Consider the following 24,753-nt stretch of genomic DNA (forward strand, 5'->3'; position numbering starts at 1 on the left):
TCCTCTGTCACATCAGAGGTTTGTGGTGGTGGTGATGGTGGGTTTTGTTTGTTTGGTTTTTTTTGTTGTTGTTTGTTTGTTTGGGTTTTTTTGGTTTTGTTTGTTTGGGTTTTTTTGTTTGTTTTTTTAACTGTAATGATAGCATTGGTTGAATCTGTACACCAGTCTCTGAAGCTTGTGTTAAAGTACAGAAAGTAACCTAGTTTCTCATCTCTCTTTCATAATGAAAACACAAAGTAAAGGCCTTTTATAAATGTATTTTGTAATGGAAATTTTAGCAGCCTTTTGAGTGAACAATTATGTCTTTGTTTCCATGGAGCTAGCACTAAAATAGCTCAAAATCAGTGTGGTGGTATTAAGAATATTATGTTAGGCTTCTTTGGGGAACTTTCCACTTGTCCTGGTCAAGGCAATTTCAGTTAAAGAAATAGTCAGAAAAATGTTAACTGATCAAAAGTAAAATTTTTGAGTCCATTTGTTTTATTGAAGCTTTATTTCATAAATGTTTTCTGTGCTCATCCTTTCCTTGAAGCCTTCCCATCAGCAATAGGAAATGTTTCACTTTTCTGTATAAACACTGCAGTAGTAACTTCATTGACAGTCTTTCACCTACAGGAGGTATGTGATGAAACCCAGGAGTTTGGGGAAGTATATTTCTCTGTTTATTAGGAATTTTACTGGCACTCTTTGAAAAATGCCTCACCTTGTGAAATTGGAGTGGGATGGTGGTGTGGTGAGTTTATTTATTTAAGATTTGGGGTCATTAAACTGGCGGGGGGGGGGGCGGTTTAGCTCTCTATATGACTGTTTAGGATGTCTCTAAGTATAGAATCACTTTGATTGGACGTGTGAGACTATTGAGTCAAGACACTAACCCAGCATGCGAAGTTCATCACTAAACCTTGTCTTTCAGTTCCACCCCTACAAGCCTTTTAACTAAGGGTGGGGACTCAACCACATCCCTGAGCAGCCTGTTCCAATGCTCAATAACCTTTCTGTGAAGAATTTTTTCTAAAGAGTTCAGTGCTTCAAATCTCCTAGTTTTTCAGGTGGTAGAGCCTGAAACTGAAATTCTGAACATGATGATTATTTTAGGATAGGTTTGTAGTAGTTTTTCAGCATAAGGAGAGTAATTGTAAGTGTCTGGTCAAGACAGAAAGTGTTTTCACCTGTGGGAGTCAGTTCAAGGATTTAAAAGATCATCTGTTGTTTTGTGGTCACTAATGATTGTGAAGGTATGCATTTCTCTCATGGGGCCTCTTGCTTGCTAAGGAAGAAGTTTCTTACTCTCTTTCTTCTCACTCCGTTAGAACTTTTTCTCAGCAGGAGCCCAGGGGTTGGTGCATCTTTTCTGTGATGGAAAGAGGGCCCTTAACATAGATGTCATTCCTTATTACCAGATTCTGATCTGTTTTTAGGAAAGTGTGAAGTTTGTATCACAGCAGGGGATTTCAGAAGAAAACAAAAAGGAATTTGCTTTTTTTTTTTTTTTTTGTCCTCTTCCATTTTAACCACAGACTGGTAGCCGTAATACATCATGTTCGAATATGTAATCAGATTATCTGATTATTAAACACTGTAGCAGTTAAAAAAAAAAAATAAATCAGGAAATCTGAGAAAATAACAGATGGATCCCAGACATATCCTTTATAGCTTGTAGAATAAAAGCAATGCATATTTACTGTCAGATGTTTTAACTAATTATTTCAAAGGACTTCAAAAAGTGTTACAGAGTAGGTATTCTAAACCCTATGTAATGGCTGACTTTTTTTCTAGCTGAGTCACTGTAGGCTATTTAATCTGGCCAGTCTGGAGTTCCTTTGTTTTCAGACAGTCAGGTACTTATGGATTTGGGAGACACCTGGGGCTTCAGCAGCTGTGGCTCTTGAAAAGTCTTTGTAAGATTCATGTCCTGTAGATGAGTAAAGCGGACTAGTGTGCTCTGAATACTTGCTATAGCACCTGCTTCTCTGACCTTCATCCAGCCTTTTTTTTGTTATTGTTGGTGCAGCCAAACTTCTCTCACTACCCAACGTTCAGCTCAGACCTTGGTTGTGTTCCTACCTTGCTCTTTGAATTGGATTCATCCAACTAGTGACTTTAACTGTTCATTTGGGCTGTTTTACATTAAACTTCTGTAGCTGAAGAAACTTCATCTTTGTTTAGCAAACAGTGAGAAGAGGATGTCACAATTGTTGCATATTTATCCAGTATTTATTTATATCAATAGTCAAAATCCTTGAGAATCAGATGGATTGAGCCTGTATGAGTCAAAAAATTTTACCTACCCATTAAATGTCTTGAGGAGACTGTGTGTACTTCCATATCTTTCCTAGCATCTTTCCTGTGCCTGAACTTGGCAGTGTGCATCCCTTATGTATACCATCTTTAGTTACCAAGGGTTGACTATATTCCCATTTTCAATGTGATGAATTCTAGACATCTCCAGGAAGTAAATATTTGTGGAAAGAAAATAAATATTTGTGGAAAGAAATTGAGAAGTTTGCTTAGTATCTGCAGTTAAGGTCATCTCTGCATATTATAAATCACTATTTAATGAAGAGCTGAGGCATTCATATAACTTCTGCTTCTAGTAGAACAGTACAAAGATTTGTCAGCATGTTCAGCTTTGAATGTGTACTTCCAGAATTTTCTCAGATTGGATCTTGTCTTTCACAACCATTTGGAAGACTGCTAATATCTGGACAGTACTTTTGTAAAGACAGCTTAATAGCTTTACTTAGTGACTATGTGGACCATTCTGCTATCTGTAATTTGAAGCTGCCTGAGTTGTTGCTGTTGATTTTTGCCCTTTGAGGGGATGGAAATTACTTTACTTTTTAGTTCTTTTCCAGACTTGACAATTTCTAATTTTAAAAAAGGGAACTATACCCTGTGATACTCTAGTGGCCTAAAGCTTGTGTGTGAAACTGTAAGCATCTGGCCATAGTGGTTTTTTTTATAAAATGTGATAGATAAGGTATCTGCTCATTCATGTCTTTGATCACATGATTTCTTCATGTTTTCACATACTGTGAGTGTGAAGTCTAGTTTGGTGTTGACCACATACCTCTTAAAATGCTTTTTCTAAAGACTATCATATTTTCATTTTCTTCACAGCAACTTTAACTTTGGACATTTTAATATTTATTTTATTAAACATGATTACAAATTGATATTTATTGTCTTGCAATTCTGGTTGCTATTGATGTAACAGTAAATGCTTTTGTGCTGCATGAAGGAATAAATAGCATTTAAAGTATGAAGTATGTTTAAGTACTCAGACTGTGAAAAGAATTAAGCAGCTTTTGCTAATGTCTAGTCTGAGCTTCCCTTGATGCAGCTTTGTTCTATTCCCTCATGTGCTATCACTGGTCACCACAGAGAAAGATCAGCTCTCCCCACTCTGGCGCCTGCTTTGAGGAAGGTGTATAATGCAGTGAGGTCACCTCTTGGTGATGAGGTCAGCGTTCTGTCTGCCGCACTGGACAAACTAAGTGATCTCAGCCACTCCTCAGAAGTCTTTGCCCCCAAGATCTTTCACTGTCTTGGTTGCCCTCCACTGGACACACTCTAATAGTTTGATGTCTTTATTTTGTGGTGCATTCTCAAGGTGAGGGCGGCCCAGGTCAGAGCAGTGGTCAGTGCCCTCCCTTGCCTGGCTGGTGATGCTGTGCCTGATGCATCTGAGGGTATATCTGGCCTTTTTTTGCTGCCAAGGCACGCTGTTGACTTCAACTTGCCATCAGCCAGGACCCCTGAATTCTTCTCTGCAGGGCAGTTCTCTGGCCTCTCACCCCCCGATTTGTACATATGAGCAGGATTGCACCCATCTCAGGTGGAGAATCCAGTACCTGCTCATGTGAAATTTCATGCCGTAGATTGCCCAGCTCTCTAGTTTGTCTATAGCTGTCTGTAAGGCCTCTCTACCTGCAAGGGAGTCTGTAACTCCTCCTAATTTATTATCATCACCAAAGTTACTTACTGTACATTCAATTCCTGCGTCAAGATCATTTATAGAAACATTACAGAGAACTGACCCTGAAATTGAACCCCAGAAGACCCCACTAATGGCTGGCCACTAGCCTGATGTGGTCTGATTTACTACAAACCTGTGAGCCTAACCTTTCACCTATTGTTCTTCCAGCATATTATGGACTTGTCTAGCCATGCCCTGGATGTTTAGTCCAGAAGGGGACTGTAAGAAATGGTACCAAAACCTTTGCTAAAATAGTAAAAAACTACATCGGCTGGCTTCCCTTGGTCAACTAGTTAGGTGACCTTGTCATGAAAGAAATTTAAGTTTGTAAAACAGGAGTGTGTAATTAATGAACTACCCTGCAATGAAATATTAGAAAATGTACTAGGCATGAAGCACCTGTACTGCAGCTGGTGGCACACCTTTTGAAATAGAAAATACTATTCAGCTAATTCACACTAACGGTCTTCATGTTAGTATTTCTAGCTTTTATCATTTGAGATAAAATTTGGCCTATTTATTTCAGGGAAAAATTTTTGTCATTGATTAAATAACTTTTTTAGTGGATTTAATAAATAGTTATTAATTTAAAAAGACAAATTATTAAATATATTTGCTTAAAGGGAACTGTGGTGTCTCAAATATTAAGACAATTGTTTTAAAATGATGGGCATCATAAAATAATAAAAGAATATTTGAGAAAAACGTCAACTTTCTTGTGACATTTTGGAAGATTTTTAAAAATTCGATTCTACTGGTGATCTGCAATAAGCTTCAAATATTTCTTAGGATATTTAATTATTTATTTCTACGTTACATGCAAGTAGTCAAAAATGTAAATATTTATATTACAGTATTTTTATGCTGCTAGTAAGACTATCACTATTAAGGCTGAGCATAATAAATCCTCTTTATAAAATTCATTTTGATGTATTTTTAAGAATCCTGTAAGTTCATTTTTCTGAAGAATTTGATGCAATTTGAAAATAATTAACAATGAAATTATATCTAAAAGGACCTGTATAATGTCTTTCATAAATTATGTTGTAAATGGGATTTGGTCAGGAATATAAAAAAAAATTCTATTTAGTCTTCTAAGAAATTTAAATGTCTCGAGCTGAGAGGGCAAGGGTCATGGGAATTTTGATATTAGGGTACTTCAGATCAACTTTATTTGGTTTTGCATACTTGCTGTGTTGTCATATATTGTTAAAGATAGCTTGGGTAACTGTTTTGTTTTGGTTTTTTTCACCTATGAGCATTAATGAAGGTCCATAGAATAAAGACCCTTCAGTCAGAGTGAAACTGAACAAGGAAGTCTTTATCCCTCTCTCCCACCTCATGAGTTCTCCTGTGCTGCATGTGGCTGTCTGTGGTTGGACTGAGGGCTGGCACAGCCTCCTTCAGCATGGCCACTGCTACCAAAACCTTGGGGGGGAAATTGTGCACCTGCCGATATGCTCTTGTGTTGCAGTAGCTATTTCGCTTGGATCAACAATCAGGTTAGGAGGGATGCTGGTAAAAAGGCGTCTTTATTAATGAGGGAAAAATCAAATTTAAGTTTCTCAGTGTCAATCAAACATGCAGTAGCAAATGTGGATCTGAGTCATCAGCAAAGGGAGGGGGAAGTGTCTAGGTTAGATCAAATTTATATCAGCATTGTCACTGGTATTGAAAATGGTATTATTTGCAGTACTAGAGATGACTTCAACACAGAAGTTGTGATGGTACTTCAGTGGATGATTCTTTCCACATAGAACTCCATAGGAGAAGCATTCAGAAGTGAACCCTTGTCTCTGTAGGACTGAGGAAGGAGTGGCCTGTGCTGCTCTCAGTTAGGTTAGAGTCAAATCTGACACTAGAAGTTTCGCTGGCACTTCTTGATGGACAAATTGATACAGATTCATGTGCTTTAAAGTGTGGGTGTTTTTTTGTGTGTGTGTGTGTGGTTTTTTTTGGTTTTTTTTTTTTTTTTTTTTTTTTGTTTTTTTTGGGTTTTTTTTTTGACACTGCCATACTTCATTTGCAAACATTTTGGTTCTGAGTACGTGTAATAACCTTGTTACAAACAAGTTAGAGCATGCCCTTTTTTCCTTTGGGAGTGATGCCCACTATATGACTGAGTCTTCTGGTTGCTTAGTGCAGTCACAATTTGGTTTTGCAACTTTTCATATGCTTTAATTCTATTTAGCTAGTTATGACTAGATACTTTTTTTTGTGGATTTTCCTGCTGCCTAGACAAACAAAAAAAAAATGTACAGAAAATACAGAAATTAAGAGTAAATAGCTTTGCTCTTATTCTGAAAGTCTATGTAATTTACTGTCTTTTGTTTAAAAGATACAAAAAGTAGAACTTAATCTGGCTACTGGCATTCAAAGTCCTGGTAGTGGAATTGTTGGAAGAAGGTGGGTTTTTTCCCCACTCATGTATTTCTGTAACTTCAGCTGTGGAGAGGATCTAAATGTGATGGTTTTTGAGGTGCTAAGCCCCATCTCTATCTTAAATGGAAGTGTTCCAAAAAGAAGTAATGGAATAATTAGTTGTTTTGTTAACTGAAACTACTGAAATAGTGTATTTGGAGAACAAAGTTACAGTTATTGCCTGTATTCAGGAAGTTAAGAATATTAGATTTTCCATGTAATAGGAGTTGGGAGGAGTACTGGAGGGAGACATGCTTGAACTTTTGATCAGGATTTTACAGTCATTGCACTGACTATGTTCTTGCAAAGTTGTTCTCATCTGTTTACACACAGGATGATTTGGCATACTGCTTCTGATTATTATTTATTTGATTAAAGAGCACCAGAATACATTTTCTGTTTAGCCAGTTGATAAATGTTTCTGAATATCTCACTTATGAAAGAGCTTTTATGGATTATGATTATTTAAATACTTGTGCTTGTCCCATTTATTTAACTGTTCCATTTCCTCTGAAGTAACATTTTCACCTAAATGAAGCACGGGTTCTGTTTTGCACCAGACAAAAGGGGAAAAGCACACTCTCTCATAATGTTAACCATTATGAAGTAAGAAAGTGGCCTCTGGATATGTTTGTAAAAATTTTAATGTAAATTAAGATTTCTATACTTTATCAATTATAAATAATATCATTTAATGTTGAATATTCATTGAAATAAAACAATGCATTTCATAAGGTAAAAATACAGAATACCAAAATAATACTTTTATATTGCCTTTCTCAAAGTATCTTTGTTACTCTTTAATATTCATATATGCATATCTCAGTTTGAGTGTTTTAAATGAGATCTGAAAAGTCCTTTTGGGAGATTCTGCTGGATTTATGGCATTTGATATTTTTAAATGGTGAACTGAAATGATCCTTCTTATGTTTTATTCGCCTTTCTAAATTGTTTAAGAAGTTGAAAAATAACTGAATCCAGCCATTTGAGGAGACCTTTCCTTTTTTAGAAGTTTAGAAGTACTTTCCTTTTATTTACTGCTTCATATTTTATACTTTTCCCTAAAACAAAAATGTGTTTTAAGTTATTTTGAGATGATGCAAAAACAGTTAAATATCAAGTTTTGACTATCTCATGTAAATGGCTTCTAATTTGATTTGATTTTTTTTTTTTTTTTTTTTGGCTTTGTCATTTTAGTGTGACTACAGTGATGTTTATTGGAGTGTTTTTTTTTTTTTTTTTTTTTTTTTTTTTAATAAGTTAGGTGTATTAAGTCATTTGTGTTCTGGTTTTTTATGTAATTGAAGAATAAGTTAGGCATCACCAAACATAATTACTTCAAATGACAACTGATTATTTTATAACCAAATTCTTCATTAAAAAAACATGGCTACATAGAAAGACTGTGACTTAAAATGTGTTCTAATGTGATTAAAACACTCTTTTTTTAAAGAACCCTCTTTGTTTTTTTTTTTAATTCTTCTTGCTAATAAGCTAATATTTGCATCTGATGAGTAGAGGTGAATCTTACCTTAGAAAATAAAATTGGCTTTTTTTTTTTTTTTTTTTTTCTTTGACTATTTTGGAGGATTTTTAACTAAGCAGAGTACAAATTTCTCTCTTTATGCATTTAAGGTCACTTGAATTTCCTCCACTTTGTAATACCTAATCCTGTAATTACTGACATTTCGTCTGTAGTTTTCTTGTAATCAAATAATATGTGATTTTGGTTTTACTCAGTTATATGAATCCTTGAAAGGGATTCTTAGTACAGATGGAACTCTGTAATTGGATTTGCAGATGGAGGTTTTGAAACTCCAGTGATACTTGAAACTGCAGTCAATATTGTTTTCAAAATCTGGGTCTGCATCTTAGAATATAAAAGTGAAGATTGTGAAGTGTTCCCTCCAAACTTCATTGGTTGAGTTAATGATGAATAGGACCAGTATCAAAACATGGAAGAAATGTTAAGGTGTTATGGAGTATTTTGCTGAAAAAATATTGTTGCCTGTTCACCATATTTTTTTGTAAGCACTTCTCTTGGTGGTTATTGTGGTGTGGTGGTTTTTTTGTTTGGTTTTTTTTTGTGTGTGTGTGTGGTTTTGTTTGTTTGTTTGTTTGTGGGTTGTTTTTTTTTTTTTAAGTGAATGAGCCAAGAGATAGTTTGCTGATGAGAGGATATCTTTTCTTTTTTGAGGGAGGAGAGAGTTCATTATCCTAATTCCTTATTAACAGAACTATCCTTTCATTTGAAATTTTGTTTAGCAATTACGTATAAATGTAGCTTTTGAATGGAATCATGAATGGGAAAGGTTTGGAGTTGTTTACAGGAAAGTCTGGTGCTTATGTTACTGCATTTATTTTGTGTAGGTATTTATAAGAAAGTTTTTCAGAAGTCTATTTTCTCCTTAGCTCATAGGGAGTAATAGAAGTTCTAACTTCATTTCATATCTGCTACCCTATATTAACTGTGCATTCTTACAGATATTATTGTAAATAGCCTCACAGTGATGTTAGATTTGTGGAAAATGTTTTGCTTCTTGGTAGCAATCAGGAAAGAAAATTAAATATAAGGAAGGATTAATAAGGAAAAATGAGCAATATAAAAGTTGTGGTGCTGGGTTTTTTTTTTTGGTTGTTTGTTTTAAAATCCATATATTATTAATGTGTCTGTATTTTAAATGTTGTATGAAGTTTTGGTGATTTCCAGCCTCAAAATAATATATTAGGACTAGCAAAAAATAGCAAGGCTTAGAAGTGTAAGTAGAGATTTCAGATGAGGAGTGACTTAACGAAGTAGGATTATTCAGCTTGGAAAAGAGCTGACCAAGTGTATTTGAAATATAAGTAAATAAAGGGAAGAATGTGATAGAAAACACCTAATTTCTGCTTTTCAAAGTGCAAATAGCAGTGGGCTGAAATTAAATAATCCTATGGCAGCTAGATATTTTTACACAAATCATGGGGAGAATGTAGAACCTCCTTACTATGGGCTGAAGGCTCCAAAAAGTTGAGGTTTCAGAAACTAATCAGAGAAATTATTGGAAGAAAATCTATTGGCCTATTGAATAATGATGTTATTTCTGGAGCAAGAGATTCCCATGTGACAAATAAATGGGAGGCTGGGACACTGTAATAGAGAAAATTCAGTGTATGCCCAGCCTATACTGTTACACTTTTTGTAGCTACTTGGCCTCTTGTCACTGAGTTTCAAGTGCTGAGACACTGTGTAAAAAAGATCCAACAAACTACTTACATAAGGGAAACTCTGACCACTAATGAATTGTTTCTCATTCTTATTTATTGGCCTTTCAGTTTCCTCCTCTAAAATAATCCTTTGTGATTAGAGTTGCACCTCCTATACAACAGTGTAATTCTGGCCTTTGTTCTTAACTGTGTTATCATCTATAAATTAAAGATTTCATTGGATGAAGAGCTGCATAATAAATTAAGAAGAAGCTTGGAGAAAGGCAATTAAGATGCACTTAAAGGTTTGTAAAACAATTCATTATGATCTGTGTGGTGCCTCCTCTGGCAATTGTGGTTTGGGGTTTTACCACTGCGCGCACAAAAAAAAAAAAAAAAAAAAAAAAAAAAAATATATATATATATATATATATATATATCTCTTAACTCATTAATGACAGCTAAAACCCTGTGGGAGTCCAGTCACAAACTAGAACAATTTTCTTACCCTATTTGAGAGTTATTTAGAGAAGGAAAAGTACAAATGTTGACAAATCTAAATCAAAAAATCCTAGACTTACAAATCTTGGTATCAGAAATTGCCCTTATAACCAAGAGGAGCTACTTCTTGTAAGGACTTGAAAAAAATAAATTGGATTAGAAACAATTTAAGAGTTTTGAAGGCACTATTCTGTCTTTTATCTTTGAGGACAAGAAAAAAGTAACAATTAGTATAACTTGTATTTATTTTCTTAAAGAAACATAGAACATTAAAGAATGTATGGACCATCTTTGCTTGAAAATTCAACAAACTTCAGGCTACCAAAACTGAAAAACATCAGGAATTATATGGCTATTGTTAAGGAGTCTGGCTATTGATTTTTCCAGCCCTGACATCTTGAATTTGTGTATATGTATTCTGCATTTTTTCACCTACTAGGCAATATTGTTCTGTTGCAAATTATTGTATTTCCTGAGAGATTTTTTTTTAATTGATTAGACTTGGAAGGATTTTGCTAGTTATAAATTAGGGAACAAAGTAAGGTTTGAGGTAAAACTATAGTTGTTTATACATTTGACTGTTTTTATTTATAAGACATAGTCGATGGGCTTTTCAGTCTTAAGAATTAGGTAGATTCTACAGGAAGCATTTGCTCAAGCTCTGTAAATAAGTCTAACTGTATAATAGATATTGTTTTGTTAATATTTCCTGAAATCTACAGATCCTTTTAAAAGGAAAAATTCTGCTGGGCACTTCCACAATTACTGTTGGTTTTAACCTAGTTATGTTACATGCAGAGAATTACATGGATCTATAGCACATGTCTAGTATTAGTTCTATAGTCATTAAAAAGTCACTAAAGAGTCACTGTTCAGAAATGAATGAGGGCTTTTCTCTGTGCCAAACACTGGATTGTTTTCTCCATGTTAACTTCTTGGAGAGTAGGACTGCCTGGTAAGTAGTTAATTAAAAATGAAAGATTGATGAAAATAAGCATGTTGAAATTGAATTTAGATCTTCTTTAGCTGGAGATTAGCATTGCCACTGGAAAGTTTCAGAATGCTAACACCAAGCAAAAATGTTACTACATATCTCGAAATTATTGATATAAGTAAGCAGCAGGATGTTGAGAATTAAGGATGCTGTTCTTCCCATTAAGCTCCTACTTTTCAGCAAAATGAAGTTAATACCAGTGCTATGCACATCTCACTTCAGTGTTGTTTGAGATAATTTATACCTGGCATTGTGGTTTGCCTGGGCTATCACTCTGCCATTAATCTTTAATGTATGTCTATCAGTATCAGCTGGAAAATGACACTGTCATAACTAAGTTCATTGGAACTGTTTTGGTTTTAAATATCTTGATTTATAGTTTCTGAGCTTTTTAAGAGTTGTAAGGTGTTTTGTGACAAGAGGGAAATGAAAGAATTCAAAATGAAAGCAGTGAAAGAAAACTGTAACTTAAGAGAGAGATGGATCTGAGACTAGGACACTTTAAAAAATCATTATTTAATTTTAGAAATTAAAGTAGGTAATAATTTAATCTTAATAGAGGAATGTAATTCCTTTTCTTATCAAACAACAGTGCTGTGGTATAAAAAAGTAAGCTGAGTTTATGTCGAGTGGTATTTAGCGAAGTAAGTGGCACATGAGAGCTCCTGAATAGTGGGGAAAAACAGGTTCGGGGGAAAAAAAAAAAAAAAATTCTCCCTTAGAGAGCAACCACTTTGCCTTCCTGACTGTACCTCATGGGAAAGAAGGGGACAATAAGAGAACCTGCAGACTATTTGTCTTGGGTTTACAGACTAAGGGGAATATACAATGGCTGCTTAGAAGAAGATGGTGGGCTAGTCCCTGGGACCAGTGGGCTTTGTCCTGATGGCATGTGGCTATTTTTTCATTTTAGCCAAAGTGTGACACAGCATAATCCTCAAAATCAACATTATTTGTCATGTTTTTCCTTCTTGAATTGTTATGTGTCTTTGACGTAGCTGGGAAGGATCCCACGGACTATTCTGAAATAACCCCCACCATTTTCCAAGACTAAAATTCCATTAACTGTGTTGTTGCAATTTGTTCTGGTCACAGAATGCATCCGTGAGTTAATGCTCAAAAGAAAAATTGCTTTGACAAGTATGTTTGAATAATAAAAAAATTAATAAAAAATTTAAAAAAAAATTTAAATGCAATTGTTCTGAGTCACTGACAACTTCTGTTGACTAAAATTTTCTATTAGTATTTATTGCAAATACGTTCTCTTTGCTCTGTTATGTAAAGTTTGGGAAACAGGTGTGCATGCATTGAGGGATTTTCCAGTTGTTTTCTTTTAAAAAACAGACATTGCTGTTTGCACAAACACATTGTGTGATAGTGCAATATGCACTACAGATATGCAATACAGATTAGATTTAAATCAATGTGTAATTGTTGAAAGTTTCTTAGAGTTTTAAATTTTTGGTGATGTTCTATGATAACTGTTAAACCTCGGCAAAGTTTGTTTACAGAGATAATATATCATTCAAATTACCAAAAAAACCCCCAAAAGCTACATATGGTTTGTGGCTGTTGAAAAATAAATAAGGAATGCAGCTGACCCATCAGATTTGGCTATGCAGATTTCTGTGGTGCAAGTGTGTGTTATTATTAGTAGAAGAGGCTACAAAATAGTTGCAAAAAAAAATTTTTTTTTTCAGAGTACAGTTTGTTTGTAACTTTGATAATTCTCAGTTATTTCAATTTCTTTCTTCTTTTCTGGATTAGAAACAAAGAAGATACCTTAAAGAACTGCCCCCACCCCCGAAGAAAAAACAAACAACAAGCACCTAAAAATAATGAAAACAAAAAACCCACACCCCATCATGATTCCAAAACACCTCCAAGTAACTTGTTTTAAAATATACCTGGTTATTGAAACCAGGCAATTAGAAGCAGGAGCTTATTATTGTATTAACATCTGTACCTTGATCTTAGTTATACTTGAAACTGAAAGAAGACAGGCAAGAATGAGCTATGAATTATTAGAAGCAAAATGAACCACTGATATCTGTTTAGTAATGCTATTTTTCATACTCTTTAAGCTGTGCTCATTTATCAACTTCTTTATAGTCCATAAAAAATCAATTTTGAATTTTTGCTCTCAGATGTGTGGCAAACCTAAGCTGCTTGGTTTTATTTATTAAAATTAATTGTCAGTAACTGTTCCCTTTTTTGAGGTATGAAAGTCCCTTATCTAGCTGGCTGATCTCTTTTCTGATTAAGTCAAGATCAGAAGTAATTTGTAAGAGAAACTGAAATAGTTAAGCTGAAAACAACTTAGCTACAAGTTTGAAAATGGTTTTAATTTTACTTCACTGAAAATAAACCTGCAGATTTTGTTTCTTAGTCTTTAATCATTCAGGTTGACATCTTGAAGTAAAAGCTCATATTCTGGTATGGCCAAAAATGGTTTTGTGGAGATCAAAATAATAAAAGGAACAGTATGTCCCCCTAGTGACATGGGAACAATAGACCACAAGGAGGATTTTTGGGTTTGTGTTTTGGACGAGGTACTTTTACGTAAAAGACTTTTTTCTGTCTTCATTTCTGTTGGAAGTTGTTGGGTTACTTTATAAGTTCTTTTAAGTGGGTAAGTTTTGTTCTGTATCACACTTTAAAACTTTTTTCACATTCCCTCTAAGGTAGGTCCTATTTTTCAAGGAATCTGACTCCTGTGCTAAAGAAGCTTTTATGAAGGCAGATATTTGAATTTCATCAAACTAATCCCTGTCTTACCCACAAATAGTGTTTTTTGCAATAGGTAAAGAACAGCTTAAAAAAATGTGTGCTCAATAGTCCATTTTTAATTTTTGTTTTGTGGTCTGTTTTTGTTTGTTTGTGTTTTGTTTTTGTTTTAATTTTTTTTTATTTTATTTTTTCTCTTTAAGCCTCCACAATACTTAGAAAAGGTCTGACATTGTCAATTATGTTATACAGCCTTTATGTACATATACATAAATCATATGTATATGTAGTTGATCTGCCACTGGAATTGATCTGTCCTCCTTCCTCAAGGAATATGTAAGAAAATAAAGGTAAATTCATGGGATATTTTACAACCTGTAAAATAACAAGCACATTCTTGTAAGATGGTCATCTTACTTAATTCATATTGTCTCAGCAAATATAAAACCCATTTAAATTAATTTCTCAGATTGCTTTAAAATTGTCAATAAACTTACTAGGTAGCATTCCCTTAGTGACAAACTGCTGCGTATGTGCAATATATTATTTAGAGTAAAAATGGTTTTGAAGTTAAAATGAAGGAAGGCCCATTTAAAACGAGTATGTTAATGTGCAGAATTATATCCTGTTGTAATGATTCACATGAGAATCAGTCTTTTTAGTGCTGATATTTGGCTACAAACCATATTGTGAGCACATTGGTTGATTTATCTGACATAACTTTGATGTGCCCGTCTGAACTAGTTGTCCTTTTATAGTCAGTAAAAAGTACTACATTCCCTGAAAAAGATTTATTTCATTCTGATGCTGCATCTAAAAACATTGAGATAATCACTTCCCTGAAGCATCTTTTACTTTCCAATGATGGTAAAGAGAATTGTGAAAATTATCCCAGATATACGTAGCTGTAATTCAAATCTTTAAGGACTACCCTTCACCAATTTAAAATTACCATTTAAAAATAAATAAAGAATGCATTACAGTTTTGAAACATACCTTCTCAAGGTTTTTTTAGCTGTGATTTTCCTGTAGTTATATTGATATATTTAGGTTAACAAATGCATATGATCAGCACACATTTCTGTCACTGAACAATTTAGTTTATTCCATTTAGCATTCTAAATGCCTTTGCCTAAAGAAATCTTCTTTCATGCAGTTGAGGAAGAATCTTACTAAAAATCTGAATTAATTATTTAGAAATTTAATGTTTTAATTAATGACCATAGAATAGTAACCTGTTTTTTTTTTTTTTTTCCTATCTGGGTCCCCTACTGCTTTTCTCAGAAAACTGTGTTTTAATGCTTATACTGTTGCCTGTCTTTATAAAAGAAGCAGTAGCATTCTGATTCCACATATTTTGAATTCTCACTGGTGATTATGAAATCAGTTCAGTGGGGTTTTTTTTAGAAAAGGTGTTCCAGTTGTGACAAAAATCATTCTTCAGTGTTATATGATGGCTTTACTTATCAAGAGTTAGATGTTTACTAATTTTCTCTTCAAAACAACTGATTGATTTGGAATTTTAAGAGATTTTCAATCTCATTTGCGTAGGTTATTCTCAGCATTTTCCTATGGAAACTTGTGCTATATGCCAAGTCAGCTGTTTTGTAATGACTAAAATGAGACATGAGCATCATGGGGTGGAAGAGAATTAATAATTTTGTTTAGAAACTTTACCTCCTATATAGCTACAAGGAAAAAAATTTTTTTATTCTGGTTATATATGTACATACTTGAACCTAAAATGCTTCTGCTCAAAACAGATGAGGGTTGTTGTCATGTTGACTGTTATGCCTTCATTTATTTTTTGCCTTTGGAAAAAGCAGAGCAAATGTGATAGTAGTTAATTAGGAGAGAGAATGTAGGAGTGACGTGGTGCAGATTAGGCCTGGATGTGGTTAGGGCTTTAGTAATTATACTGTTGTGATACTTGAATTTTTCAGTGGCACTCTCTCTAATATTGGAAATCATATCCTTGATTTTTGTTTAAATAAATGCAGGTAGGACTCCAACTCGAAGGAACGTAGAAAATGTTTCTTTGACAGCAATGAACTGCAAACTTAGCGATTTAAATGCTTGAAGACTTTGGTTTACATGGTTCTAATATACTGTTTTTAGTCGTTGCCTGTCTACAGTTTCCTGAGAAAAGGAAGTGGAGAGGGAAGTTTTGAGCTCTTCTCCGTAGTATCCAGTGCCAGGATGCATGGGGATGGTTCAAAGCTGCATCAGGAGAGATTTAAATTGAATGTCAGGAGGCATTTCTTTGTGAAGAAGATGGTCAAACGCTGGAACAGGCTTTCTGAAAAGGTGTTTGATGCCCCGAGCCCGTCAGTGTTTAAGAGGCATTCAGATAATACTTTTATCGATATGCTTGAGCTTTCAGACTGCCCAGGAGTGGTCAGAAACTTAGCCCAGGTGATTCTTCTAGGTCCCTTCCAACTGAAATATTCTATTCACTTTTAATTACAATCCATTCTTCCAAACTTGATTTGAAGAATCTCATACTAAAAAATTCCAATTTTCAAAAGCCAAACATTCAGTTCTAGGTGTTCAGCGTTGCGTATTCTATTGCATTTCAAGAACTGGTATGAACAGACTGTCTTGAGATATGTAGACTACTTCTTGTGTTTGGGAGAGTATTTATTCTCTGTTCTAGATCAAAAGGGTGTAAAAGACCAGCCTAAGTTCTGCAGAGATGTGGCAATTTAGGAAGAAACCCTTTTGTTGCATAGCATGGTGAATGGTAGGAACTTACTGAGGAATGGTGACAATATTTAGAAAAATGGAGGTTCTGAGTGAAGCAGCTGCATTTGAGAATGGTGGTGTGGATTAAGTTAGATTCTTGGAGCAATTTGCAAGGAATGTCAACCTGTTGTTGCAAGCAATGGGTAATACAATCTAACTTGCTTATTACTGACAGTTCAGTACCATTTTGGGAGGAGTTGTTTGTTGACCCCGGTCAACACACCTATAACCATTATCTGAACATTAGATTGGTGCTTCACTTCTTACAGCTGTGCTGTGAAAGATGAAGAATATGACAAAGTACAAGCAGTACTTCAGGATACTTAATCATGGTGAAAACAGTCTTTACTAAATATTAAAGAATGCAAAGACTTAGTGTTTGACATAAAAAAAGATCGTGTTTGAGATGTGTGATATGGAAAGAGCCCTGATTTATGGTAGGGTATGCTGGCATCTGTAAGGATTTCTATCAAAGTGTTCATCTTGTACTCCAGCTGAAATTTGTCCCATTACAGAAATATATTACAGGAGCTATATTAAAAATAAGTTACTTTTTGGAAGTATGAGTTAACTTTTTGTTATATGGTATTGCATCCACAATTTTACCCAACTAAGAAAGCTGCAAATTCATTATGTATTTAGTTATGTATTGGCAGTTTTTAATATGTTTTAATATAGTTTTTTGGAAGCAGCACCCTCAAGGGCTTCAAGATCTCTTCTGGATGATAATATCAGACTTTGGAGCCTGTCATCTCATACACATGAGGAAAACTGTAATAATGTTCAATTATTTTGCATTTACTAATTTTGAATTTTTAAAGCATTGTTTCCTGGACAGTTGATATCAGAAGAATCTTTGCAGCTCTCAGTAGTTGGTGTTTTTTAACTGCATTTAATGATCTGACTCCTTAGTGAAGTTTGTCCTTTCATTAGTGTCAGCACATTACTAGCTCATTGTCACCCTGCTTCTCCTGTGGTTACCTCCCCCTGTTGTGGAGACTGGTTATTCCTCTTTACCTACTGTCTTCCCTCGGAAATCCAGGTGCAGAAGCGTTGTTAGAGGATGCTTTCTTTGTAGTGAATGTTCTAATTCTTTTGTTGGCTGAATTCCATTTGATTTTGCACATTTTAAAGCAGAGATGCCTGCTTTATTTCTTGATCACAAATTAACCATATTCATTTATTTCTGTATACTTCACTTTTGTTTAGTTTTTCTTTGTCATCTTAGACTTCCTTTTATCAAGAGTATTTATATTTTAATTCATGATTAATTTAGGATGACTACTTTAAAGATGTCACCTCCCCCTGCCTTCCTAAATTTTTGCTATTGTCAATTAGTTCAATAATTTGTTTCCTTTATTAAGGAAGTTGATTTTAATAATAATTATGATAATTTTTACCATCTGAAATATGCTTAAACTGAAGTTAAGGGCAAATAGGAACACTTTAATGTTCTCTTTGGTGAAATTAGCAGTCACTGTGGCTATAAATTTCTTGTTGCCAATTGTAGGAAGGAAATAATTGTAGCACCTGCTGGGTAGTCTGTAGCCCAGGAGAAGATTCTCCATAGAATCAATTTTATTAGCATTCAGTCTGAGATGTTTATAGAATAAGATATCTTGGTTTTAATAATACTGAAATATCCTGTCACTTCAGACTGCTACAGGAGCTTCATTTCAGTCTCTTAAATGTTACCTATTAATATAAGGATTTACATTAGAAAGCAAATACAGTTTGAATTATTTTCATCTGTAGTGAATTATTTCTATCTGTTTTACTGATTCTATATTAGTTTATTAATTTAAATTTACTAGAATTTTACAATGGATAGTGTTTGAGGAAAGTAGATCAGTCTTTATTGCAGCCCTCCATTCCAGTTGAGGCATTGCTCGACTTTTTTCCTTGTTTTTAAGTCCAACTTACCAAAATCAAATCAGCTTATTGATAATGGTGGGTAATATACCCAATCTGAAGGCAGCCTGTGTAAATATTATCACAGAATTTTTGAGGTTCAAACAGAAGTCTGGAGGTTCTCTGATCCCACTCTCTTGCAAAAGCCAGGCCAATTAAGGCTGGTTGTCCAGATCTGTGACCACATGGCTTTTGAATGTATCCAGTGATGAAGACACAATTTTTCTTCCTAGATTTCCTTCATGGAAAGAAATGGAGGAAAGTTGTTGGAGAGAAAGCCCCCAACAGAAAGTAGACACTTGCAGGAGGTGTTTAATTTCATCTTGGGATAGTCATCTAAGAGAGTTCAACTGACTGTCTTCTGCAGGTGGCTGTTCTACTTCTATGTGTTTTTAACATAATCTCAGAGAGGCTTATCCTGGCCAAGAGATATCTGAAAACACACAACACAGATTGCTGATGAAGTATGCACAAGTTGCTGCTGTTTTCAGAAATAAAAACTCTGGCTGAATTTCTTGAAAAGATAGTAAAAGCTATGAAACTAAACTAAATTTCATGAATCTAAAGAATGACTAGAAATTGTGTTCTAATCTTGGAAAATTTTTGCCTTCCTTTGGTACACACTATGTGTTTACCAAATATGCAAATATGATATGCAGTCACAAGTTTTAAATTGAAGTACTAATTATAATTAGGATAATAGTTTTTATTTTAATGTAATTAAATGTCTCATGAGAACTAAGGAGGTTGTCAGTTTATATATTTAGCATATTAGAAGCTTTTATGTTACAAAATTTTAAATTGGTTATTAGCAATTAATTGATAGAGGAAAAAGTAATTTGAAAGTGAATGAAAAGTATGAATTAGGGTGGAAGCCAAAGCTAGTCCCTGCTTACTTGTATTAATTGTCTGAAGATGGGGTATAAAAGAAGTCTGAATATTTGGATGAGTTTAGCCACCAAAAAAAGTTTGCAGAGTATTTCAACTTATTTTAATTTATAAGTCAAACCAACTGCTTTTAAATAGGCTATGGAATTGCCTTCTATTGAAACTGACTGTTGAAAATTATACACTTATAAGAGAGAATTCTTTGAATATCTTTAATTTAAAACATGTTATTCAAATTTTAATTATATAACTCCATTAAACAAACAGAACAAAAATTCTTATAATTATTTTAATATTAATTTATCCCATTATTTTGTGTAATTTATTTACAGTTACTGAAATTAGTGTTACTGACAGGCTGAGAGAGTTGGCTTGTTCAGTCTGAAGAGAAGGCTCCAGGGAGACCTTATAGCACTTAAAGGGAGCCTAAAAGAGAGCTGAACAGGGAGTTTTTGCTTGGTCATGTACTGTTTTTACAAGGTCATATGTTAAGGGGGGGAGGCCTTAAACTGAAGGTGGGGAGGTCTGGATTAGATATTAGGAAGAAGCTCTTTACTGTGAGTGTGGTGAAGCACTGGAATAGGTTGCCCAGAGATACTGACCAAGGCTGGATGGGACTCTGAGTAACCTGGCCAAGTGGAGAGTTCCTGCCCATGGTGGTGGGGTTGGAACTAGATGATCTTTAAGGTCCCTTCCAACCCAAGCGATTGTGTCATTCCATGATTCTATGGCATTTCACACTGGTAATTTGAAAATTCTTCGAAGTCATTAGGATAAAGTAGGAAGCATGAGAGTCAGGCTGTATTTCCTCCAGAACTGAAAGATGTTTGTGCCGTTGAAAGGGGATTGCCTTGACCACACAATGAGCTGATGTGTGGAAGAATAATTTCTGTCCATGTTACTCTAGAGCAGATGAGCGGTTCTTTTTTCAGGCGTGACTATTTGAATGGGACAACGGAAAAGGCAGTAAAGTCTTCCAAACACAACTAAGGGCAAATGTTGGCTTATTTCAGGAGAAAAAACTAAATTAGTGTCTTTTTATTTCGAGTAGGCATATTTCAGAGAATGGTGGGAAAACCTCAATTGCTTCTTGAGCTTTTCAGGTTCTGCACTACATCTGTCTGGGCCAAGCTTAGCATTTTAATTACTTCACAGGAAGGAATACTTCAAATATATTTAGATTTTATTTTATTGAGATGCTCTATTCAGCACAGTGACAAAATTGAAGGTAGTGTTCTATAATACAAGTGTGTATATTTTTACGAGCTTTGTTTTGCATAACACGATTGTTAATTTGCTCTTACAAAGCGTAGCTGGGAATTTCTCATATCAAAATTACTTCTCTTGCCATGTAAAAGATATTCTGTATTGGTCACAATGAAGTTATGAGGGACACTAAACTATGTATTTCATATTGTAATGCTGTTCTTGTTTTCTTTTTTAGCTGGTTGGTGGCGAATTTGATCTGGAGATGAACTTTATAATCCAGGATGCAGAGAGCATTACATGCATGTCAGAGCTTTTGGAGCACTGTGATGTAACGTGCCAAGCAGAAATCTGGAGTATGTTCACTGCAATTCTACGTAAAAGCGTCCGTAATTTACAGACTAGCACAGAAGTTGGCTTAATTGAGCAGGTACTGCTGAAGATGAGTACTGTGGACGACATGATTGCAGGTATAAATTGCCAACTGATAAGATAATTATTGCATTCTTGACCTGCCAATGTTTTGTGATTATGGAAAGGTATGGGATGTTATGGTTTGTATTTAAAGTGATGTTTTCATTAGTAATGCTATCGAGTTAGAAGTACTTTTTCATTAATTTCAGGAAAATGACAAAAATATATTCTTCATTAGAAATCTCTATAGATACATTGTGTAAAATAACTGGTGGTTAATTCATTTGAGAAGATAGTTGTTTTCTTAGTGATAGAAAAATCAAAATAATTAAAAACAGGATGTTAGATTTTTTTTTTAACTACAAGGCAATATTTTTGTTTTTTCATGCGTTGGTCATTTTTAATCATCATGTCAGGCTTGCTAGGTCCATTTTAAACATAACCTTATCTGACAGCGTAACAATGTATTTACAGGTTTGAATGCTGGACATATGGATTTCATTAAATTATCATTCTGTAATGTATTCTTGTGATTCTTATAATATATTTTCATTTCTTACATTTGTGGTGAAAGTAGTTCTTAATCCTTATATAGTTTGTGACTGATGGTAGGATACTTATATAGTGAGACATTTTTGAAAGATTTCAGAGGTTGACCTTTTATAATTCTAATATTTTAGTTGATGATCTGGTTCCTGACACACATACAGGTTTTGTGGAGCAGTAAACTAGCAAGGATTTCAGACAAGAAGCAAGATGATAACAGCAGGCTGCAAACTGGATTACTGAAGAATTTTATTTTTTTTTTTCCCCAGTATAAGTGTGTTTGTGATAGTAGTATTTGGAAAACCTACATTTTGTTTTTCAAAGCAAGTCAATAATGAACAACTTGTTTAGAAATATATCTCTAAATTCTAAAATCATAACTGTTATGCTAAATACTGTACAGTGAAATTCAAACTGAAGTAGAACAGGCCAATAGATTCATAAATTATGATTTTCACCAAATATGTTTTGTTTTATGGTACTTATAGGTATGGTATGTCAGGGTAGTGTAATGGTAAAGATACTCTTATTCATGGCAATACTGTTCTTACACAGGTAATCACACCAACAAAATTCATCCGATTTAAGCTTTGAGCTCTCATAAGTGGTACTTGTGTATGTGGCATTGTGGCATACAAGACTGTAATGGTACCTCCATTCGAGTTGTGGGGTTTTTTTGTTTTGTTTTTTTTTTTTTTTTAAACTGCCTAGGTAATTGTAGATGTCAGAAATCAAGAGCATAGTATCTGGATTTTAGGGGCATTTGGGAATTGAAAAATCACTCTTAAATCACTCTTAATTTACAGATACTAATATAAACCAGGAGTAGCTAATTAGAATAAACAAAACTAATGGATCTTCTACCTCAATAATCCTTTTTCTGTGAGTGGTCTCACAGTGCTTCAGAAAGAGACCTTCTGCAGGAAAAAAACCCCTTCAAGTAAGCTTGTTTTTTGGTATGCTTACATGGATGAAGGGAGCACATATTTAATTTAAAATCAAAACTGAAAATTGTAATTCTGATGACATTTTAGCTTTGCAGTGTTTCCAATTACCTGAGTATTCCTTTATATATGATGAGCAGGGATTGAACAGAATCACGCTTCCTAGGGCTTTTCTCTGATAACTGTAAATAGATGATTTTTTTGGAGAGGCTTTTTTTTTTTTAACAAGACATGGAAGAAACCAAATTGATAGTTTTGCTTTTATCTCCTGATTTCTGTAAGCACCTTAGTCTCCTTTTATAAGTGGTAATAATATTGGTGATAAGTCAGAGGCAACAAAAAAGTTCATGTAATAGCTATTTTGATATTAGGCAAAATCAGTGGCAACTAATGCAGTATCTGTGTTCCCTAACATCCTATACAGGTGTTGAGGTCACAGTTGTGGAATTGTTTTGCCTCAAATATTTCTATGAACTTTCCAAATCCAGGGAATAAAGTAAGAAATTTTGTGTTAAAATTATTTTTAACATTAAAGGGAGCCTGCTTTGAACAAGGGCTGTGGTCATTGTTACTTCTAGGAAGTTAGTACCACATTTTTTCCACAACAGTTGTTAATATTCTGTCAGCCTAATGTTTTGAAATTGGCTTTTATCATCTGGGAAAGGGTATAGGTTTTCTGTGGTGCTTTTCGTTGTTGTTGTGGGTATTTTTTGTTGTTGTTGGGTTTTTTTGTTTGTTTGGGGGTTTTTTTGTTATTTGTTATTTGCTTCTCTGGGAGATGGTTGCTTGCTTTTAGGTCATCTCGCTTGTTTCTTTGTGAAACATTTTGATTAGACCTAGATAGGATTTAAACAGACAAGACAGTCAATAATGTCTGTTTTATGTTCTGTCAGCACACTTTCAGGACCAGTCTGTCCTGAAAGCCACTCTTCTCTGATTTTATGATAGTAAGCAGCAAAGAAACATGTAGCCAGACTTTTGCAATGAGGAGAACTTTTCTGTCTGTTTAGATGAAGACTCTCAGATTCATGAGGTTCTGTGTACTTTAAATATCTAACTTCATGTGATTTTACAGATTCTGTGGTGAAGAAGAAAGCTTAATCACTTTGAAACTCTCAGTGGCAATGTAGGGCTTGATTTGCTTTCCAGAAGCATCAGCTTAAAAAAAAAAAAGAAATCTTTGTACTGTGACAATCTGTTGTATTAATATAGTGAATGGTCAGCCATTTTATCAATAGTTGAGAAAATATTTTCATAGATGATGGGTGCTTTTTATTTTTTTTAACATCTGCACAGGATCTTCTTTGAGGGGCTCACTTTTTTACAGCTCTCTGTTTCCAGGCAATGAGTAGTGAAGCAGATTGTCTGCTCTGAGGGACTCTTTGGGATAATATGTCTGTAGTCCCACCTCAGAAGCCTGAATGATGGATGAGAAAGTAGCCTGAACTCAGAGAGAGTAGATATGTCTCACCTAAGTCCCTTTTCTCCCCACAGTTCTTGTGTGATGATGTAGGGAATTGTTCTAAAATTTCTGATACTGAATTCTTAAGCACTGAAACAGTTCCTAGTTTTCAAGCAACATTGTTAGGTTTTGATTGCTCTGTCATTGATGGTCTGTTAACAAGCTTTCCTCTTTCAACTCATTCCATAAGTAAAAACTGCAAAATTATCACATTCTCTATCTCCAACCAAATTTATTACATCACCAACAAGGGTTAAAATTCCCAATTTAATGGCCATGAGGTTAAGGAGGCAGGAGGGTAGTTTCCTGAAGTTTTCTTTCCAGTGCTATTTAGTATGTCTTCCAGAGTTAATGCCAGACCCTTATTTTTGATGAATCTGCATTGTTATTTGAAAGACAGGCAGGCGTTTTTCTATTAAGTGACTGAATTAAGCATTCCTTCAAGGTTGCTGGTTAATTTATGGATCGTATGAAAACTGCTTAGTATGAAAGTATTCAGAAAGTGACAATAATAGAAATAAGAAATCCATTAAAAATGAGAAACTGCCTGTTTTCTCCTTCTGGACTTAATATTATTATATATAATCTTGTTTCTGAAATAAGATCATGGATTCCAGTTACATATGTAATCTTATTTAATATTAAAAAGATAAGTAGATATTTAAAAAATCCAGTTGTAGTGTGCTTTCTGACCTTTGTCCATTTATAGATGAGTGGATTATTAGGATTTATAAACCAGATGGACTGACTCTTTTATGAGATTTCTAATAAGTATGAATAAAGTTATGTAATAGTTATTTTTAAGTCTTTATATTGAAAAAAGAAACAA

The 24,753-nt window shown here is 34.3% G+C and overlaps 1 protein-coding gene across 10 annotated transcripts in view; it reads left to right on the forward strand.

Annotated features, from left to right (window-relative positions):
• Positions 1-24,753, forward strand: part of NBEA (neurobeachin) — a 460,498-nt gene that overhangs the window by 58,083 nt on the left and 377,662 nt on the right. For all 10 annotated transcript variants that reach the window (XM_058419545.1, XM_058419546.1, XM_058419548.1 and 7 more), the window contains exon 2: positions 20,797-21,028. In XM_058419545.1, the coding sequence (XP_058275528.1) occupies positions 20,797-21,028 (232 nt within the window). The remainder of the gene's footprint in view (positions 1-20,796; positions 21,029-24,753) is intronic.

This window comes from Hirundo rustica, chromosome 2 (assembly GCF_015227805.2).
Source record: "Hirundo rustica isolate bHirRus1 chromosome 2, bHirRus1.pri.v3, whole genome shotgun sequence".
NCBI classification, from domain to species: Eukaryota; Metazoa; Chordata; class Aves; order Passeriformes; family Hirundinidae; genus Hirundo; species Hirundo rustica.